General features: G+C 44.6%; 2 protein-coding genes across 15 annotated transcripts in view; one reads left to right on the top strand and one right to left on the bottom strand.

Moving 5' to 3' along the window:
* Positions 1 to 15,026, bottom strand: part of LOC138760764 (protein sel-1 homolog 1-like) — a 107,923-nt gene extending 92,897 nt beyond the window's left edge. For 2 of the 12 annotated variants that reach the window (XM_069931817.1, XM_069931816.1), the window contains exon 1: positions 14,580 to 15,010. In XM_069931817.1, coding sequence (XP_069787918.1) covers positions 14,580 to 14,637 — 58 coding nt within the window. In that variant the 5' untranslated portion in view covers positions 14,638 to 15,010. Of the gene's footprint in view, positions 1 to 2,459; positions 2,594 to 12,168; positions 12,317 to 14,579 lie in introns of those variants that run through there. The other 10 variants (XM_069931812.1, XM_069931820.1, XM_069931819.1 and 7 more) reach the window with 9 other exon arrangements.
* The window catches only part of macrod2 (mono-ADP ribosylhydrolase 2), a 1,543,249-nt gene continuing 1,542,392 nt past the window's right edge, over positions 14,963 to 15,819 (top strand). For all 3 annotated transcript variants that reach the window (XM_069931826.1, XM_069931823.1, XM_069931822.1), the window contains exon 1: positions 14,963 to 15,282. In XM_069931826.1, the coding sequence (XP_069787927.1) occupies positions 15,258 to 15,282 (25 nt within the window). In that variant the 5' untranslated portion in view covers positions 14,963 to 15,257. The remainder of the gene's footprint in view (positions 15,283 to 15,819) is intronic.

The following is a 15,819-nucleotide window of genomic DNA, read 5'->3' as shown; positions in this document are numbered from 1 at the left end:
ACAGGTCTAAGGACCCATTTAAGCCCCAAACCACCAGTCATGACAGAAAGGCAACGATTCTACGAAAGGAGACAAGGTCCAGGAGAAACAGTAAGTGAATACCTGGCATAGTTGCGCAAACTGGTGGAACACCGTAATTTCAAGCAGTTTCTAAATCAGGCATTGCGAGACAGATTAATGACGGGGTTGGCAAATCGCCAAGGCAAAAATTGTGAGCAATGGATGAAGACATTACGCTACAAATTGCATATAGAACAGCCTGTAGCTCTGAAATGGCAGATAAAATATTGGATGTGGGTCAATCAAACCTACTGGTCGGGAGGTCTTCCCACCAACAATGCGTCTGTTGTGGGAAATACAACCACCGATCAGAAAACTTTCTTCAAAAATTCGAAATGCAACCATTGCAAAACAGAAGGTCATATCAAAGCTAAATGTCTGCTTCTAAAGCGGAGATGGCCTGCAAATAAGCAGGCAGCTAAAGTCAAAACAATTGCAGAGAGAGAGAGGCAACCAAGCAACAATGATGATAACAGATGACCTTCAAACTCCTGAAATTTCAGCTCCTGAGATATTACACTCCGAGGAATAAATGGAAGAAACACAGCAATCTTACAGCTAAAAATAAATGGACACCCCTCTGAAGATGGAGTTAGACACAGGGGAAGAGGCGTCCCTAATGCCATTACATGTAAAGGAACACTTGCTACCACACCTCCCGGTAAAAACAACTGAAATAACTCTAAGTTAATCTGTTATAGGAGACAGAATCAAAGGGTTTGGAAAATGTACGGTCCAAGTACAATACAAACAGCAGCAACCAAAAATACTCTCTCTCTACATTGTAGATACCCAGGGACCATCACTTTTCGGAAGAAACTGGTTGCAACACGCTCCCATTTGCGATGAAAGGTAAAATTGAGGCTGAATTAAACCGTCTAAAACATGAAGGCATATTAGAACCAATACAATACAGCGATTGGGCAGTGCCCATTGAACCCGTTCGAAAAGCAAACGGTGAGATTTGCATTTGTGGCGATTATGAAGTCACCATCAATCCATCACTCAAAATACTCGAACATCCCAGCCCAAGGCAGAAGAATTGTTCCAAGCAATAAACGGAGGGCAAAAAAATCACAAAACTAGATTTGTCTCAAGCATATCAACAATTAGATTAGACAAAAAATATCAAGAGAATATGTGACAATCAATCCCCATCTGGGACCATTCACCAACACACCTGCCTTATGGAATTTCAACAACACCTGTGATTGTTCAAGTAACGATGGACAAATTACTACATGGACTCTCCGTTGGGTGTTACCTTGATGATATCATCATCATGGGCTGAAACGACAGTGAACACTTACAAAACCTTGAAAAGGTTTTAACCAGACTACAACATACGATTACGAAAGGACAAATGTGTCTTCATGCGCCCTCAGTAACATTTCTTGGACTTACTATTGACAACAAGGGGGTATGAATGAATCCAGTAGGATCAGAAGCCGTTCGCAAGGCAGCCTGCTGAACAAATACTCAAGAAAAATCAAACATGGTATTGGAACACAATAACTGAAAACACAGTCGATCAACTAAAGGAAATACTAATGTCAACAAATAAGGTGCTGATCCACTACAACCCAAGTAAAGGAGTTACAGTAGCCGTGAATCCTTCACCAGTGGGATTAGGAGCGATACTATCCCAAATCACAGAAAAAGGTGAGCAACCAGTGGCATATGCTTCGCAAACATTAACCACAAACGAACACAATTACACCCAACTAGAAAAAGAAGGTATTGGCAATAATTTTTGGTGTAAAAAGAATGTCACCAATATCTTTATGGAAGAAAATTCACCCTGATCACAGATAACAAGCCTCTTAGTTTAATCCCGGGGCCACACAAAGGTCGACCAGTATTAGCTGCAGCCAGAATTCAAAGATGGGCCACACTACTAGCGGTGTTTAACTATGATATAAAACATAAACTAGGAACACTCAACAGCCGTGCAGATGTTTGATCATTCATGTCACTACACGAGACAGAATAACGAGAAGAAATTATTAAATGAACATCAGACAGCAGCCATCAACCAAGAACAACTTCAACAACTGCCCATTACAGCCCAGATGATTGGAAAGGAAACCCAAAAAGAGGCAACATTAAACAAGATCCTATACTTCACCCTTAATGGGTGGCCTAATGGGCGTCCCAGAAGATCTAAAACCTTACCACACATGCCGCCATGAACTATCAGTTGAAGAAGGATGTTTCCTGTGGAGTACCCGTACAATTATTTCAGCCAAATGGCAAGTTATCATATTTTGAGAACTACATCACAACCATCCGGGAATGGTACGAATGAAGGCACGAATGAAGGTGGCCTTCCATAGACAGAGACATTGAAACAACAGTAAGAGAATGCGAAGTATGTCAGTCAATGCAGCCAAAAATACCGTAACCCGAAGCAACCCATCGAAAGGCCAGCTAAACCATGGCATCCGATTCATGTAGACTTCGCTGGACAATTCATGGGTGAGACTTTCCTAATAGCTGTGTTGCACACTCCAAATGGCCAGTAGTTTCACAGCTGAAAAACACCAAAGCAGATTCCACAATTGACTGTCTACAAGCTATCTTTTCCACTTACGGATTGCCTCATGAATTAGTTATGGACAATGGGCCCCAATTTACATCAGAACATTTATGCGCGACAACAATATCAGACATATTTTGTCCACACCCAAGTACTAATAGGGAGGCAGAACGTTTTGTACAAACACTCAAAAAAAGCAATGAAAACCATGAAACTTCTAAATGCCTCCTGGACACACAAAAATCAAAGATTTCCTATTAGGGTACAGAAACACACTACAGTCTACCACAAAACGCACTCTAGCAGAACTAATGTTTGGCTGCAACCGGTTGTCCACAGTTCATCCAGATCTGGGTCTCTGATTACAAAAAACAGTATCGCCACATACCTCACCTAGAACATTGGAAGTGGGCAAGAGAGTTCTGGTACAAGATTATAGACAACATAAAGACCCATGGATGGTAGGAGTAATCTTACAAAAATTGAGCCCCTGCTCATACTCTGTTCAACTGGGGGACACAATGACCAATTACGAGCATTGATTGACACTAAGGTCCATGAACTGCCTCATGAACTGGAGGAGCTGGAACCAGACCTGCTGTGACCTGACCATCTCACCCTTCAAGCCGAGTGGGGGGGGGGGGGGGGGCAGAGACAGTCGGGGAGCTGAGGAATCCAGTAACTGAGACAATCAGCCAGGGGGGCAGTGAAGATGGGCAGTTGCCACCGAGAAAAGAGAAAGACCACTCAAATGCTTTAAGGACTGTGTGCTCTGATCATCATTGAATATTTTCCCTTTTATAATTACTCATGTGCGTATTCTAATTCTCACTTGTAGTCCAAGGCCTGATGTAATCTTATTAGTTAGAAGGCGGCCAGTCAGCATTTACCGCACTGGGGGTGGGGTGGGGGGGGGGGAAAGAGTATTGGGTATAAGCCCACCCTTATGGAAAATATACCTATGTGCTATTTATTATGTATGCATTAATTAACCCATTATTTTGTAACCTTATTTTATAATCTTAACCAATTATTTTAGGAATATCTAGGTATCCTGTTAGGCAAGTTATTTTGTTTACTGTGGATGACAAGTTACTTTTTACCTAGTATGTATCTATGCAACCAAAAGTTAAGGGTGGCAAAACTGTAGTAGGACACATGGTATGGATCCTGATAGCTACTGATAAGAGACGGGGTAAAGGATAAGTGTGGAAAAAGATTATAAAAACACATAGCTTGATACCTGATAAGATAAACAGCAAAGTAATAATAGTGGCAAGCTAAAGAACTGACATATAGCTTGAGATAAGGAGACTGATGGACTGTCCAGAATTGTCACACAGATAAGATAGGAGAATGAAGGATTGTACAAGCAAGGCTAGAATTTGAGCATAAAAAGAGAGTGCTCCATGTGTCCAGCAGAGAGTTAGGAATTTATTCTCTGACTGTCTCAGCCTTGCCAATTCTCTTCTTTTAGTGATATCTTCCTTCATTACTAATTCTTTTTCTATATTTACTATTTCCCTTTCCAACTGCTCTGTTTCCTGATTATAGTCCTCCTTCATCTTGGTTACATAACTTATTATTTGCCCTCTAATGAATGCTTTCATTGCATCCCATAGTATAAACTTATCTTCCACTGATTCCGTATTTATTTCAAAATACATTTTAATTTGTTTTTCAATAATTTATCTAAAATCCTGCCTTTTAAGTAACATGGGGTTTAATCTCCATCTATACATTCTTGGAGGGATGTCCTCTAACTTTACTGTCAATATTAAGGGTGAATGGTCCGATAGTATTCTAGCTTTATATTCTGTTTTTTTTACTCTATCTTGCATACGAGCTGATAACAAAAATAGGTCTATTCTTGAGTATGTTTTATGTCTACCCGAGTAATATGAATATTCCTTTTCCTTTGGGTGTTGTTTCCTCCATATATCCAAAAGTTGCATTTCTTCCATCGATTTAATTATAAATTTGGTTACTTTGTTCTTTCTGTTAATTTTTTTCCCCAGTTTTGTCCATATTTGAATCCAAATTCAGGTTGAAATCCCCTCCTATTAATATGTTCCCTTGCGTATCTGCTATCTTCAAAAAGATATCTTGCATAAACTTTTGATCTTCTTCGTTAGGTGAATATACATTGAGTAGATTCCAAAACTCCGAATATATCTGACATTTTATCATTACATATCTCCCTGCTGGATCTACTATTTCCTCTTCTATTTTAAATGGCACATTTTTACTAATTAATATAGCTACTCCTCTTGCTTTTGAATTATACGATGCTGCTGTTACATGTCCTACCCAATCTCTCTTTAATTTCTTATGCTCCAATTCAGTTAAATGTGTTTCTTGCACAAATGCTATATCAATTTTTTTCTTTTTTCAGTAAATTTAGCAGTTTCTTCCTTTTAATTTGGTTATGTATTCCATTAATATTTAAAGTCATATAGTTCAACGTAGCCATTTTATACTTTGTTTATCTTCCCTTTCCGTTTCTCCGTCATTACCTTTCCTTCTTATCCATTTCTGTTTTCTTGTTTTGAATCCTTTATAAGACAACATTCCTAAAACATCAAACATTTTCCTTATTCTCCTATTTAAAACTTCTTTAGCCCCAATCCCCCCTTCCCCTCCTGAGGTGTCCTTTATCCCTTGTCGGACAACCACATCTCCCCTCTCCATTTGGATTTGCGAATTCACTTTTCATGTGTGACAAAGGTCACTCTTTTAATTCCCTCCTTATTCCCTCTATTCCTTTTCCTTCCCTTATTAATTCTTGTCTACACTATCTATATTTTCCTCTAAATACGGATACATTCATGTATGCACATTATACATATACACACATATATCTCTTTACCCACATACATATAAATCGTGGTCACTTTTACTCTTATTTACATGTCTTCATCTCTCTGTTTGTTTTGTAGTTGTTCTGCAAATTTCCTTGCTTCCTCTGGATCCAAGAATAGTTTTTTTTCCCATAAGATTGTTTTCGATGTTTTGAACTCCTTCCTCTTCTTCAGGAGTTCAAAACTTATGTCTTTTTAGTTCGCAGTCTTTTGTACTCTCGTTACACGTCTTCATCTCTCAGCCTATTTTGTAATTGTTCTGCAAATTTTCGTGCTTCCTCTGGATCCGAGAATAGTCTGTTTTGTTGTCCTGGAATAAATATTTTCAATACCGCTGGATGCTTTAGTATAAATTTATATCCTTTCTTCCATAAAATCGCCTTTGCTGTATTGAACTCCTTTCTCTTCTTCAGGAGTTCAAAACTTATATCTGGATAAATGAAGATTTTTTGCCCTTTGTACTCCAGTGGCTTATTGTCCTCTCTTACTTTTTCCATTGTTTTCTCCAGTACCTTTTCTCTTGTAGTATATCTTAGGAATTTTACTAAAACAGATCTTGGCTTTTGTTGTGATTGTGGTTTAAAGGCCAATGCTCTATGTGCCCTTTCTATTTACATTTCTTGCTGTAGTTCTGGACATCCTAGGATCCTAGGGATCCAATCTTTTATAAACTCTCTCATATTCTTGCCTTCTTCATCTTCCTTAAGGCCCACTATCTTTATGTTATTTCTTCTGTTATAATTTTCCATTATATCTATTTTCTGAGCTAACAGTTCTTGTGTCTCTTTAACTTTTTTTATTAGATTCCTCTAATTTCTTTTTTAAGTCCTCTACCTCCATTTCTACTGCTGCTTCTCGTTCTTGCACCTTGTCCATTCTTTTTCCCATTTCTGATAAGGTCATATCTATTTTATTCATTTTCTCTTCTGTATTGTTTATTCTTCTTCTTAAATCATTAAATTCTTGCGCTTGCCATTCTTTAAATGACTCCATGTATTCTTTAATAAGAGAAAGTATATCCTTTTTCTTGCCTTTCCCTTCTTCTTCTATTTCACTGTACTCTTCCTCTTCCTCTTCTTCTTCCTCTGGGTTGGCCATCTGTTGTTTCTTTGTTGCCCTTTTCTTCTCTTCTTTCTTGTTTTCGTTGTCTTCTATGTTCTCCTCTTGCTGTAGGTGTTCTGCAGCTGTCATTGCCGGCTGTGGAGATCGACTCCCCAGCTGGTCACCCCTCCCGTCGGTGTGTTTTTTTTCATGCGCATCGCGCATGCGCGAGGAGTCGCACATGCGCGGTTGCGCACTTTTACTCGGCTCAGCGAGCCATTTTTGAAGTCCAATTTCTACCGACCTGAGGGAGCGGGTTTCTCTCTCCACCGCGGGCCTCTTCGAACAGGTAAGGCCTTATCCTTCATCTTCCGTTGTCTTCTCTTCCTCTCTTCTTACCGTTGGTTTCGACTTTTTTTTCGTCACCATCTTCTTTCCACCTTTATATTCACTTTACTTTGATTTTTATTTTTGTGCCTTTGTGTTTTGCTTTGTTTTTTCTGACTTTTCTGGAGAGGGCTGGAGTTCACCATCCGGCCACTACTCCATCACGTGACTCCTCACTGTCTCAGCCTTTACTTATAACAAAGATATATTTTTTGAAGGATTCTCTGTGTTGCTTGGCTCATTATTGGACATAGAAAAACCACAACACCCTCTTCTGGACATCATAACACTCACGTCATGATGTCACCCTTCCATATATATATATATATATATATATATGTTAGCCATGTTAGTTGAACAGAAGTAAAGGATGAGAAAGCATCATGTCTGAGTCTTAATTGTGTGAGTGCAACAGACACCTTACTCACTGTCCATGACCAGATCGTCTAGGAGTCAACAGATATGATAGTCACAACAGTGGACAAGACCACCAGACAGACTGAATTTGTGATGGACAAGGAACCCACCTCACCCTGCTGGACTTCTTTGATAAAAGGGTGTAAATGTGGTGGAACCACTGTTAATACCGTTTGTATGTGTATGGCTGGCCTGCCCCTTGCTGATTGTATCTGTGTATCTTCCCGCTGGATTCCCCTAATAAAGGCGGCAACGCCATACTCGGGTCTCAGGTCAGCAACATGAGATGTGCCTTCTGTTTATGGTAATAAAAGCCTCATCAGTTTTCTAGTTTTTTGAGTTATCAATAGCGCATCAAGTTTCTTAATATTTTTCCTCAATGTTGAGGGCACTGGCAGCTTAAAGGCCTGTAAGAAGTTAGGATAACATGGGATCTCGGTGAATTGTAGGACTTGAAAATTCTGGAATGATAGAAAATTTAGGATTGAAGAGGAATTTGAAAAGAATTTGGTAAATCTGATTTCTGTATTAACCTGAAGCATTAATTGTAATAGATAGAGAATTTGGGTTAAAAAGGGTTTAAGTTAAAATGTGATGATTAGTCATAAAAGGGGGCTAACCACTAGAGTTTAGCTGGAAAATGTTACAACAGACTTGCAACAGATTTAACTACAGAGAGACATGCAGGAGCCAAAGATTGATAAAGAGTGAAAAACAGGATTTGGTGTGAGCAGAGGTCATGAATGATCGTGGTGTGCGTGACTAACAGTAATCAGGATGATTCTGCAAAAACTAACCAATTAAAGCAGTGTAGTAGAGATGCCGAAGGACAAGCAAATTGTATAAAAAACAATGCACTGTATGTATCGGGGCTTGACTTGGCAAGAAGCCGGTTGAGTCCAACTCTGCAGACTTGTGAATAAAGCTTGTCGTGTCACCGATCTTAAAGAGACTCATTTGTGAGAATTTGTGTTTCTGACAATTTGGGGGATCGTCCGGGATCTACACTCCGGCCGTGGGGGGAGGCGAGAAAGGGGCACGTCGGAGGTGGTGCACCCCGCTGAGTTCAGCGGCTCCTAGTCCCTTGCTCGTCGCCTCGGGCGGCTTGAGTGAGTGGTATCCGGACAAGGTGACACGACAAGACGAAAAGGAGAGGGGTGATGGTTCAATCCCCAGGAAGACACCGGTAAGTGACGACTTACGATTGTGGTGTGGGGATTGACGGACGAGACCACCCAGGTAACGGTCATGACGGAGTAAAAATATAAATAAGGTGTAAAGAGGGTGGCGTGAGGACCCCGTCGTGGGACCTTAGGATAGACCCCAGGGAAACCTCGGCGGGAACCGACGGAGGGATAGTACCTCCGACGAGGCGACCGAGACGAAAGGGAGTAGGGTCCCGAAAACGAAGGGGGACCTCAGCCACGATAAACAGATCTAGGCGGGAAAATGGGAGGAACAAAGTCTAAGGGCTCGTCTGAAGGATCGGGACATTTCCCGGGGGTTCCTCCTGACAGCCCTTTGGGGAGAATGTTTGAAAATTGGGATAGTAGACGATATCGAGACAAAGACAAGAGAAAGATGGTTCAATATTGTCTCCTTTGGTCGAAACAGCCTATCAAAGGTTCCTCGGTCTGGTGGCCGAAATTCGGATCCGACGAGGATTGGGTTAGACAAGCATTAAACATATATGTAAACTCGAGACCAAAGGTGAATCAAGAAGAGTCAGCGTATGCATTTTGTTGGGTTCCCTGGCCAGGATCCTTAACAAAATGTTTTAAATTGGGGGTAGCGGGAGAAAAGAAGTGGGAACCTTTGGACAACCTCCCCCCTCCTTATGTTCCCCAGGCGCACACGGTGCCCGAGGGAACTTGCTGCTGGAGGGGGAAGGTGATGAATCTGATTGTCCCGGAAGGGGCCGGAAACGGAGGGATGAATTAAGTGAAGTAATTGAACGAAGGGAGTCGGACCCGAGACTTCCACCGGTGGACCAGATCCCAGACTGGTCCAGGACCAGATCCCAGACTGGTCCTCCAGGACCAGATCCCGGACTGGTCCTCCAGGACCAGATCCCGGACTGGTCCTCCAGGACCAGATCCCGGACTGGTCCTCCAGGACCAGATCCCGATCTGGTCCTCCAGGACCAGATCCCGATCTGGTCCTCCAGGACCAGATCCCGATCTGGTCCTCCAGGACCAGATCCCGATCTGGTCCTCCAGGACCATCGAAGGCTCCAATAAGCCTAAATCCCCTGAGGGAAGTTCCTATGGGAGGACCGGGAGGGGGAACGGGATACGTAAACGTTCCCCTAACCAGTACTGAGGTGCGGGGATTTAAGAAGGAAATGAAAAATCTGTTGGAAGATCCCATGGAACTGGCCGAACAGTTCGACCAGTTCCTGGGACCAAACACATATACCTGGGAAGAGATGCACGCAATAATGGGAACATTATTCTCACCCCAGGAGAGGCAGATGATTCGACAGGCTGCCCTCCTTATGAGGGAACGTGAACAACCTGGGGACCCCAGACCCCATGAACAAAAATATCCCCTGAATGAACCCAGGTGGGACAAACGAACACCCGAGGGATTGACAAATATGAGACACTACAGAGAGTGAACGATTAAAGGGATACGGGAGGCTGTGCCAAAGGGTCACAATTTCGCCAAGGCATTTGGGAACCACCAGGGGAAAGATGAGTCCCCTACTGATTTCTTGGAGAGGGTGAAAAAGAATGTCCAACAGTATGCGGGTGTAGACCCTAGTACACCAATGGGTGAACAGCTTATTCGAATCGGATTTGTGTCCAAATCGTGGCAGGACATTAGGAAGAAACTAGAAAAGGAGGAGGACTGGAATGACAGTAAGGCTGGAAGGGAGAGAAGGGGTACAGGACCTCTTGTTGTTACCGTCGGCCGGATTTAACCTCTTAGGAAGAGATATACAGGCTCTCCTAGGTCTGTGTGCTCTCCCCGTGGACGGAGAAGTGTGGGTCCACCTCTGTGTTCTGAAGGAGGAAGACGAACGGCAGATTGACGAGAGAGTCTGGTATAAGAAGGGAAATCGAGGAGGTCTGGACATCCCACCTTTACATGTCACATTAATACCAGGTCATCAGCCGGTAAGGAAACGTCAGTATCCTATTTCTTTGGAAGGGAGGAAGGGGCCACAGCCGGTAATCGAGACCCTGATACGGGACGGACCATTGGAGGAATGTATGTCACCCTATAACACCCCCATACTCCCAGTGAAGAAACCGGATGGATCCTATCGTCTAATTCAGGATCTGAGAAGTTTGAATGCTATTGTTCAGACCCGCCACCCGGTGGTTCCCAATCCCTATACCATCATGAGTCGGATTCTCCCGGACCATGAGTGATTTAGTGTTATTGACCTGAAGGATGCCTTCTGGACATGCCCACTAGAAGAGGGAAGTAGAGATATGTTCGCGTTTGAATGGGAGAATCCATGGACAAGTAGACGGGGGCAGCTTCGGTGGACCATATTGCCCCAATGGTTCACTGAATCTCCGAACCTGTTTGGACAAATGCTAGAACAGATCTTGGCAGACTATCCACGGTCCGATGACTCCCAATTGATGCAGTATGTGGGTGATCTGCTGTTATCAGGGCCCAAGGAACAAGAAATGAGGGGAGATACAATTAGACTCTTGAACTATATAGGGAAAAAGGGTCTGCGAGTGTCCAGGAACAAGTTACATTTCGTTGAGAGGACTGTGGTGTACCTGGGGCACCAGATAAGTAAAGGACAGAAACGGATTACCCCTGAAAGGATTGCGGGAATCACCAGAATGCCGTTACCCCGTAATAAGAAGGAAATAAGACAATTCCTGGGGCTCTTAGGTTACTGCAGGTTATGGATAGAGGATTACTCGGCATTGGTGAAGTTTATGTATGAAAAGCTGACAAATGAGGATGAACATCCATTGAAATGGACCCAGGAGGAGAAGGGATGGTTTGAGGACCTGAAGCGTCGCCTGACGCGGACCCCGGTACTCACTCTGCCCTCTTTGAAGCAACCCTTCCAGCTATTCGTCACCCATAATCAAGGAACAGCTGTGGGGGTTCTGACGCAGGAAAAAGGCGGCCAGCGACACCCAGTGGCCTTCCTATCCAAAATGATGGACCCAGTGTCTCGTGGATGGCCGAAGTGCATCCAGGGAGTAGCGGCTGCTGCTCTGTTGGTGGAGGAGGCACGCAAACTCACTTTTGGAGGAAGGATGACTGTGTACACCCCCCACTCTGTGAGTGTTCTATTAGCACAAACCGCCCATCGATGGCTGACTGATTCCCGCATATTAAAGTACGAGACCATTTTAATAGTCGGAGAAGACCTACAGTTTGCTAAGAATAATAGTTGCAACCCAGCTCAGTTTTTATACGGTGGTGAAACAGGGGAAGAAGTGGAGCACGACTGTGTCGAGTTGACAGATCTCCAGACCAAGACCCGAGAGGATCTTCGCGATACCCCCCTGGGAGAGGGATATGAATTCTACATTGACGGCTCCGCCAGATGTGTTGACGGAATGAGGAGAAGCGGGTATGCCATAATAGAAGGAGATGCTTGGGAAGTGGTAGAATCTGCGAGGCTACCCGGAAGCTGGTCGGCATAGTCCTGCGAACTATATGCCTTGCAGAGGGCCCTCAGAGTACTGGCAGAGAAAACTGGGACAATTTACACTGATTCCAAATACGCATACAGGGTAGTGCATACCTTTGGTAAGATCTGGAAGGAGCGCGGTCTGATTACATCAAGAGGGAAGGAGTTGGCACACGAACAGATGATTACTCTGACCCTGGAAGCCCTGACATTACCCCGGGAAATAGCAGTGGTCTACATACCAGGCCATCAGAGAGGAGATACCCCGACCGCGATTGGGAACAGACGGGCTGATGAAGAGGCCAAAAGGGCGGCCATGCAACAGGAAGTCCGCTTGCTGACCTTAATCCCAGTAAGACCAGGTATAGAAAAGGCTCCCATTTTCACTGCTAAGGAAGAAACGGACATGGCTCAGCTGGGCGCATGCTGACTGCCGGATGGAACATGGAAAACCCCAGATGGAAGAATGGTTCTAAATAAGGAAATAACTCGCAATATTTTAAAACACCTGCATCATCAGAGCCACTGGGGCACCCAGGCCTTGTGCGACACAGTGCTTCGAGACTATGTGTGTAAGGGGATCTACACTTTGGCCCAACAGGAGGTTCAGAACTGCCACATCTGCACAAGAATTAATAAGAAGGTAATGAGGACGGGCACCGTGGGAGGTCAACCGTTGGCAATACGCCCCTTCCAAAGAATCCAGATCGACTTCACTGAGTTACCTCAGGTCCAAAAGTGGAAGTATCTGTTGGTGATGGTAGATCACTTTACCCGATGGGTGGAAGCCTTCCCAACAGTGAATGCTACTGCCTCCACGGTAGCTCGCCTCCTCCTAGAGCATGTGATCCCCAGATATGGCATAATGGATTCTATAGACTCGGACAGGGGTCCACACTTTTGCTCCAAAGTTCACCAATTGATTTGTGATGCCCTGCAAGTCTCTTGGAAACTGCATACCCCTTGGCATCCGCAAAGCTCAGGGAGGGTTGAGCGTATGAATGGAACCCTAAAGACGCAATTGACAAAATTAACGGTGGAGACTAAAATGCCTTGGATAAAGTGTCTGCCCCTGGCGCTATTGACACAAACACCGCCCTTAGACTTCTCTCTACACAAGGTGGAACCGGGAGACTGGATCCTCAAGACCTGGAAATCTGAAAGACTCCAGCCACAGTGGGAAGGTCCATTCCAAGTTCTCTTGACTACAGAGGCTGCAGTGCGAACAAGAGAGAGAGGGTGGACCACGCATCCAGATTTAAGGGACCTGTAGAGGCGCCTCAGGACCCTGACACGGACTCAGATAGGACTTGTGTTCCTGGGGACAGTCCTCTTACTTTGCGACTTCGCAGGAGGACTTGATTGACAATGTTATTGTTATCTGCTTTGGTTTTTCTTGGTTTGCCTCTGTCTTTGTCAGGTCTGAACTGTGAGAGGTGCAGAGACACAGTAGTCCTTTTTCAGGACCGCACTTGGGAAAGACAGGAGGGTAGTTTCATTTCCCATACCTCAGTTTCTAAGAAATGCTGGGCAGACAACATGCAGCCAGGGGCCCCGGGAGACCCGGTTAGGATTTTAGTCCAGCACGAGATTGATCTATCAGAAGATGGTTCTCTTCCCTGGGTTAAGATCCCCATTCAGCAATAGTAAACACATTTTAAAGAAAGAAAGGGGTGGATTGTTATAGATAGAGAATTTGGGTTAAAAAGGGTTTAAGTTAAAATGTGATGATTAGTCATAAAAGGGGGCTAACCACTAGAGTTTAGCTGGAAAATGTTACAACAGACTTGCAATAGATTTAACTACAGAGAGACATGCAGGAGCCAAAGATTGATAAAGAGTGAAAAACAGAATTTGGTGTGAGCAGGTCATGAATGATCGTGGTGTGCGTGACTAACAGTAATCAGGATGATTCTGCAAAAACTAACCAATTAAAGCAGTGTAGTGGAGATGCCAAAGGACAAGCAAATTGTATAAAAAACAATGCACTGTATGTATCAGGGCTTGACTTGGCAAGAAGCCGGTTGAGTCCAACTCTGCAGACTTGTGAATAAAGCTTGTCGTGTCACCGATCTTAAAGAGACTCATTTGTGAGAATTTGTGTTTCTGACATTAATTCTGGTTTTCTCTCCACATTAGATGTCCGATTTGATGTCCAGCATTTTCTCTTGTTATTGTAAACTTACAATCTATTGATTATCAGGAAAGAACTGGATGTTCTCAGTGGTCGTGATCGATGAACATTGGCCAGGGTCAATTGCCTGGCGGGCGTTTTCCCGCCCAAAGATTCCCCAAGTAATTAATTCCAAAAAAAGAGGGTAGCAAGATAGCTCCAGCCAGATGGCATTAACATCAACTTCTCTGCATTCTGCTAACCCCTTTTCTTCCCCCCCCCCCGCCCCCTCCCCTTTCTGGTCCTTCCAGATCCTCCCTCCCTTCCCCATCACCCACCATTGCTCCTCATCTCCTGCCTTTGCTCTCCCCTTTCCCCCACCTTTTTGTTCAGACGGGCTCAAGCCCGAAACGTTGGTTCTGTATTTCTCCCTAAAGGACACGGTTTGACCTGCTGAGCTTCTCCAGCATTTTGTGTTTTTACTTCAACCACAGGGTCCACAGATTTACTCTATTCCCTGAGTTAATTGAAAATACCTACTTGCCGATACGGGCGGAATGACGATCAGAAGAATCAGCAGCAACTTGTCCAGTGCCATGACCACGGCGACAACGTCGTAATTTCAGTACAAACGCCCCGCTCCTGCCGTTGCTACGCGACCACGGCGCCGAGATCAACCAATCAAGGCAGGGTTGACCCGGAAGTGATTTATGACGCTCCTCATCAACAATCGTCTGCATTTCACATTCTTCTGTTTCTGCATTGCCGAATTCAAGAAGCCGCTGACATTTCAATTAGTTTTCTTCAACCAAATATAGTGTGCGGATGAAGGGAAATATTTGGTCCCAATAAAAATGATATTAATTTCCAAGAGTAATGGGTCACATTCATAATTCCACACAGTTCAATCATGCACCGGAAACTGACACCGAAGCGGCGAGCAATGCGCCACCTCACATGACGAAACACGCACAGTCCGCTGCTGGCATTCTCCGACCAATAGCAGGCGGCATGGGCGCTGATGGACAGGTCATCAAACCAAAGGGAGGCCGGGGCGGGATTTGAGCATGAAGTTCGGCTGAGCGGCACCAGCTGTGTCGGTCTTGGAAACAGAAGCGGCTTGTGAGAGGGAAACCGGTGGCCCGGGTCAGCGCGGATCGAAGCACCTGTCCTTCCCGCATCGCACCCGGACAGCAGCACCAACGGAGTGAAGGAGTCATGCCGAAAGAGAAGAAATCCACAGGTGGGTTGGGTTGCAATTCGGTGTTGCGGGCGGGCCGTTGCGATGTGTGAGTGGTGGCCGGGAGAGAGTTGGGAGCCAAAAGTTCCCCCCCCCCCCCCCCCCCCCCCGGCCTTTGCCATGGGAGGCTTCGCTTCACGGCTCGGCATTAACTCGCTGTCGGCTCCGTGAGTGGCATTGAAACCTGAGTCAAGCGACTTGGTCCCGACTAGGCCTTGAAGCGCAATCTGTCAATGGTCGAGGGGGGGGGGGAGATAACGCGCATTCACACTTTCACACGCGTCCCACACTTTCCCCAACACGTTCGCTCATTGCCCCGTCTCTCTCTCTCTCTCACCCACACACAGACCTGCATGTCTGTGTAGAGAGTTCACGTTCTTTATCGCTAGATGAATGCGGGACGGTAACACCGTTTTCGTGGACACTGCGAAATGTAGTGCATCGCCTAAATAATAATGGGTACTTTTGGAACTGCTCTTGTGCATCTCGCCAGAAATAGACCGGGCACCTGGCGCAAACATTGATGTCAGTTTCATGGGA

This window comes from Narcine bancroftii, chromosome 4 (assembly GCF_036971445.1).
Source record: "Narcine bancroftii isolate sNarBan1 chromosome 4, sNarBan1.hap1, whole genome shotgun sequence".
Lineage (NCBI taxonomy): Eukaryota > Metazoa > Chordata > Chondrichthyes > Torpediniformes > Narcinidae > Narcine > Narcine bancroftii.
The sequence above is the reverse complement of the archived record's forward strand: the minus strand, read 5'-3'. Positions and strand labels throughout refer to the sequence as shown.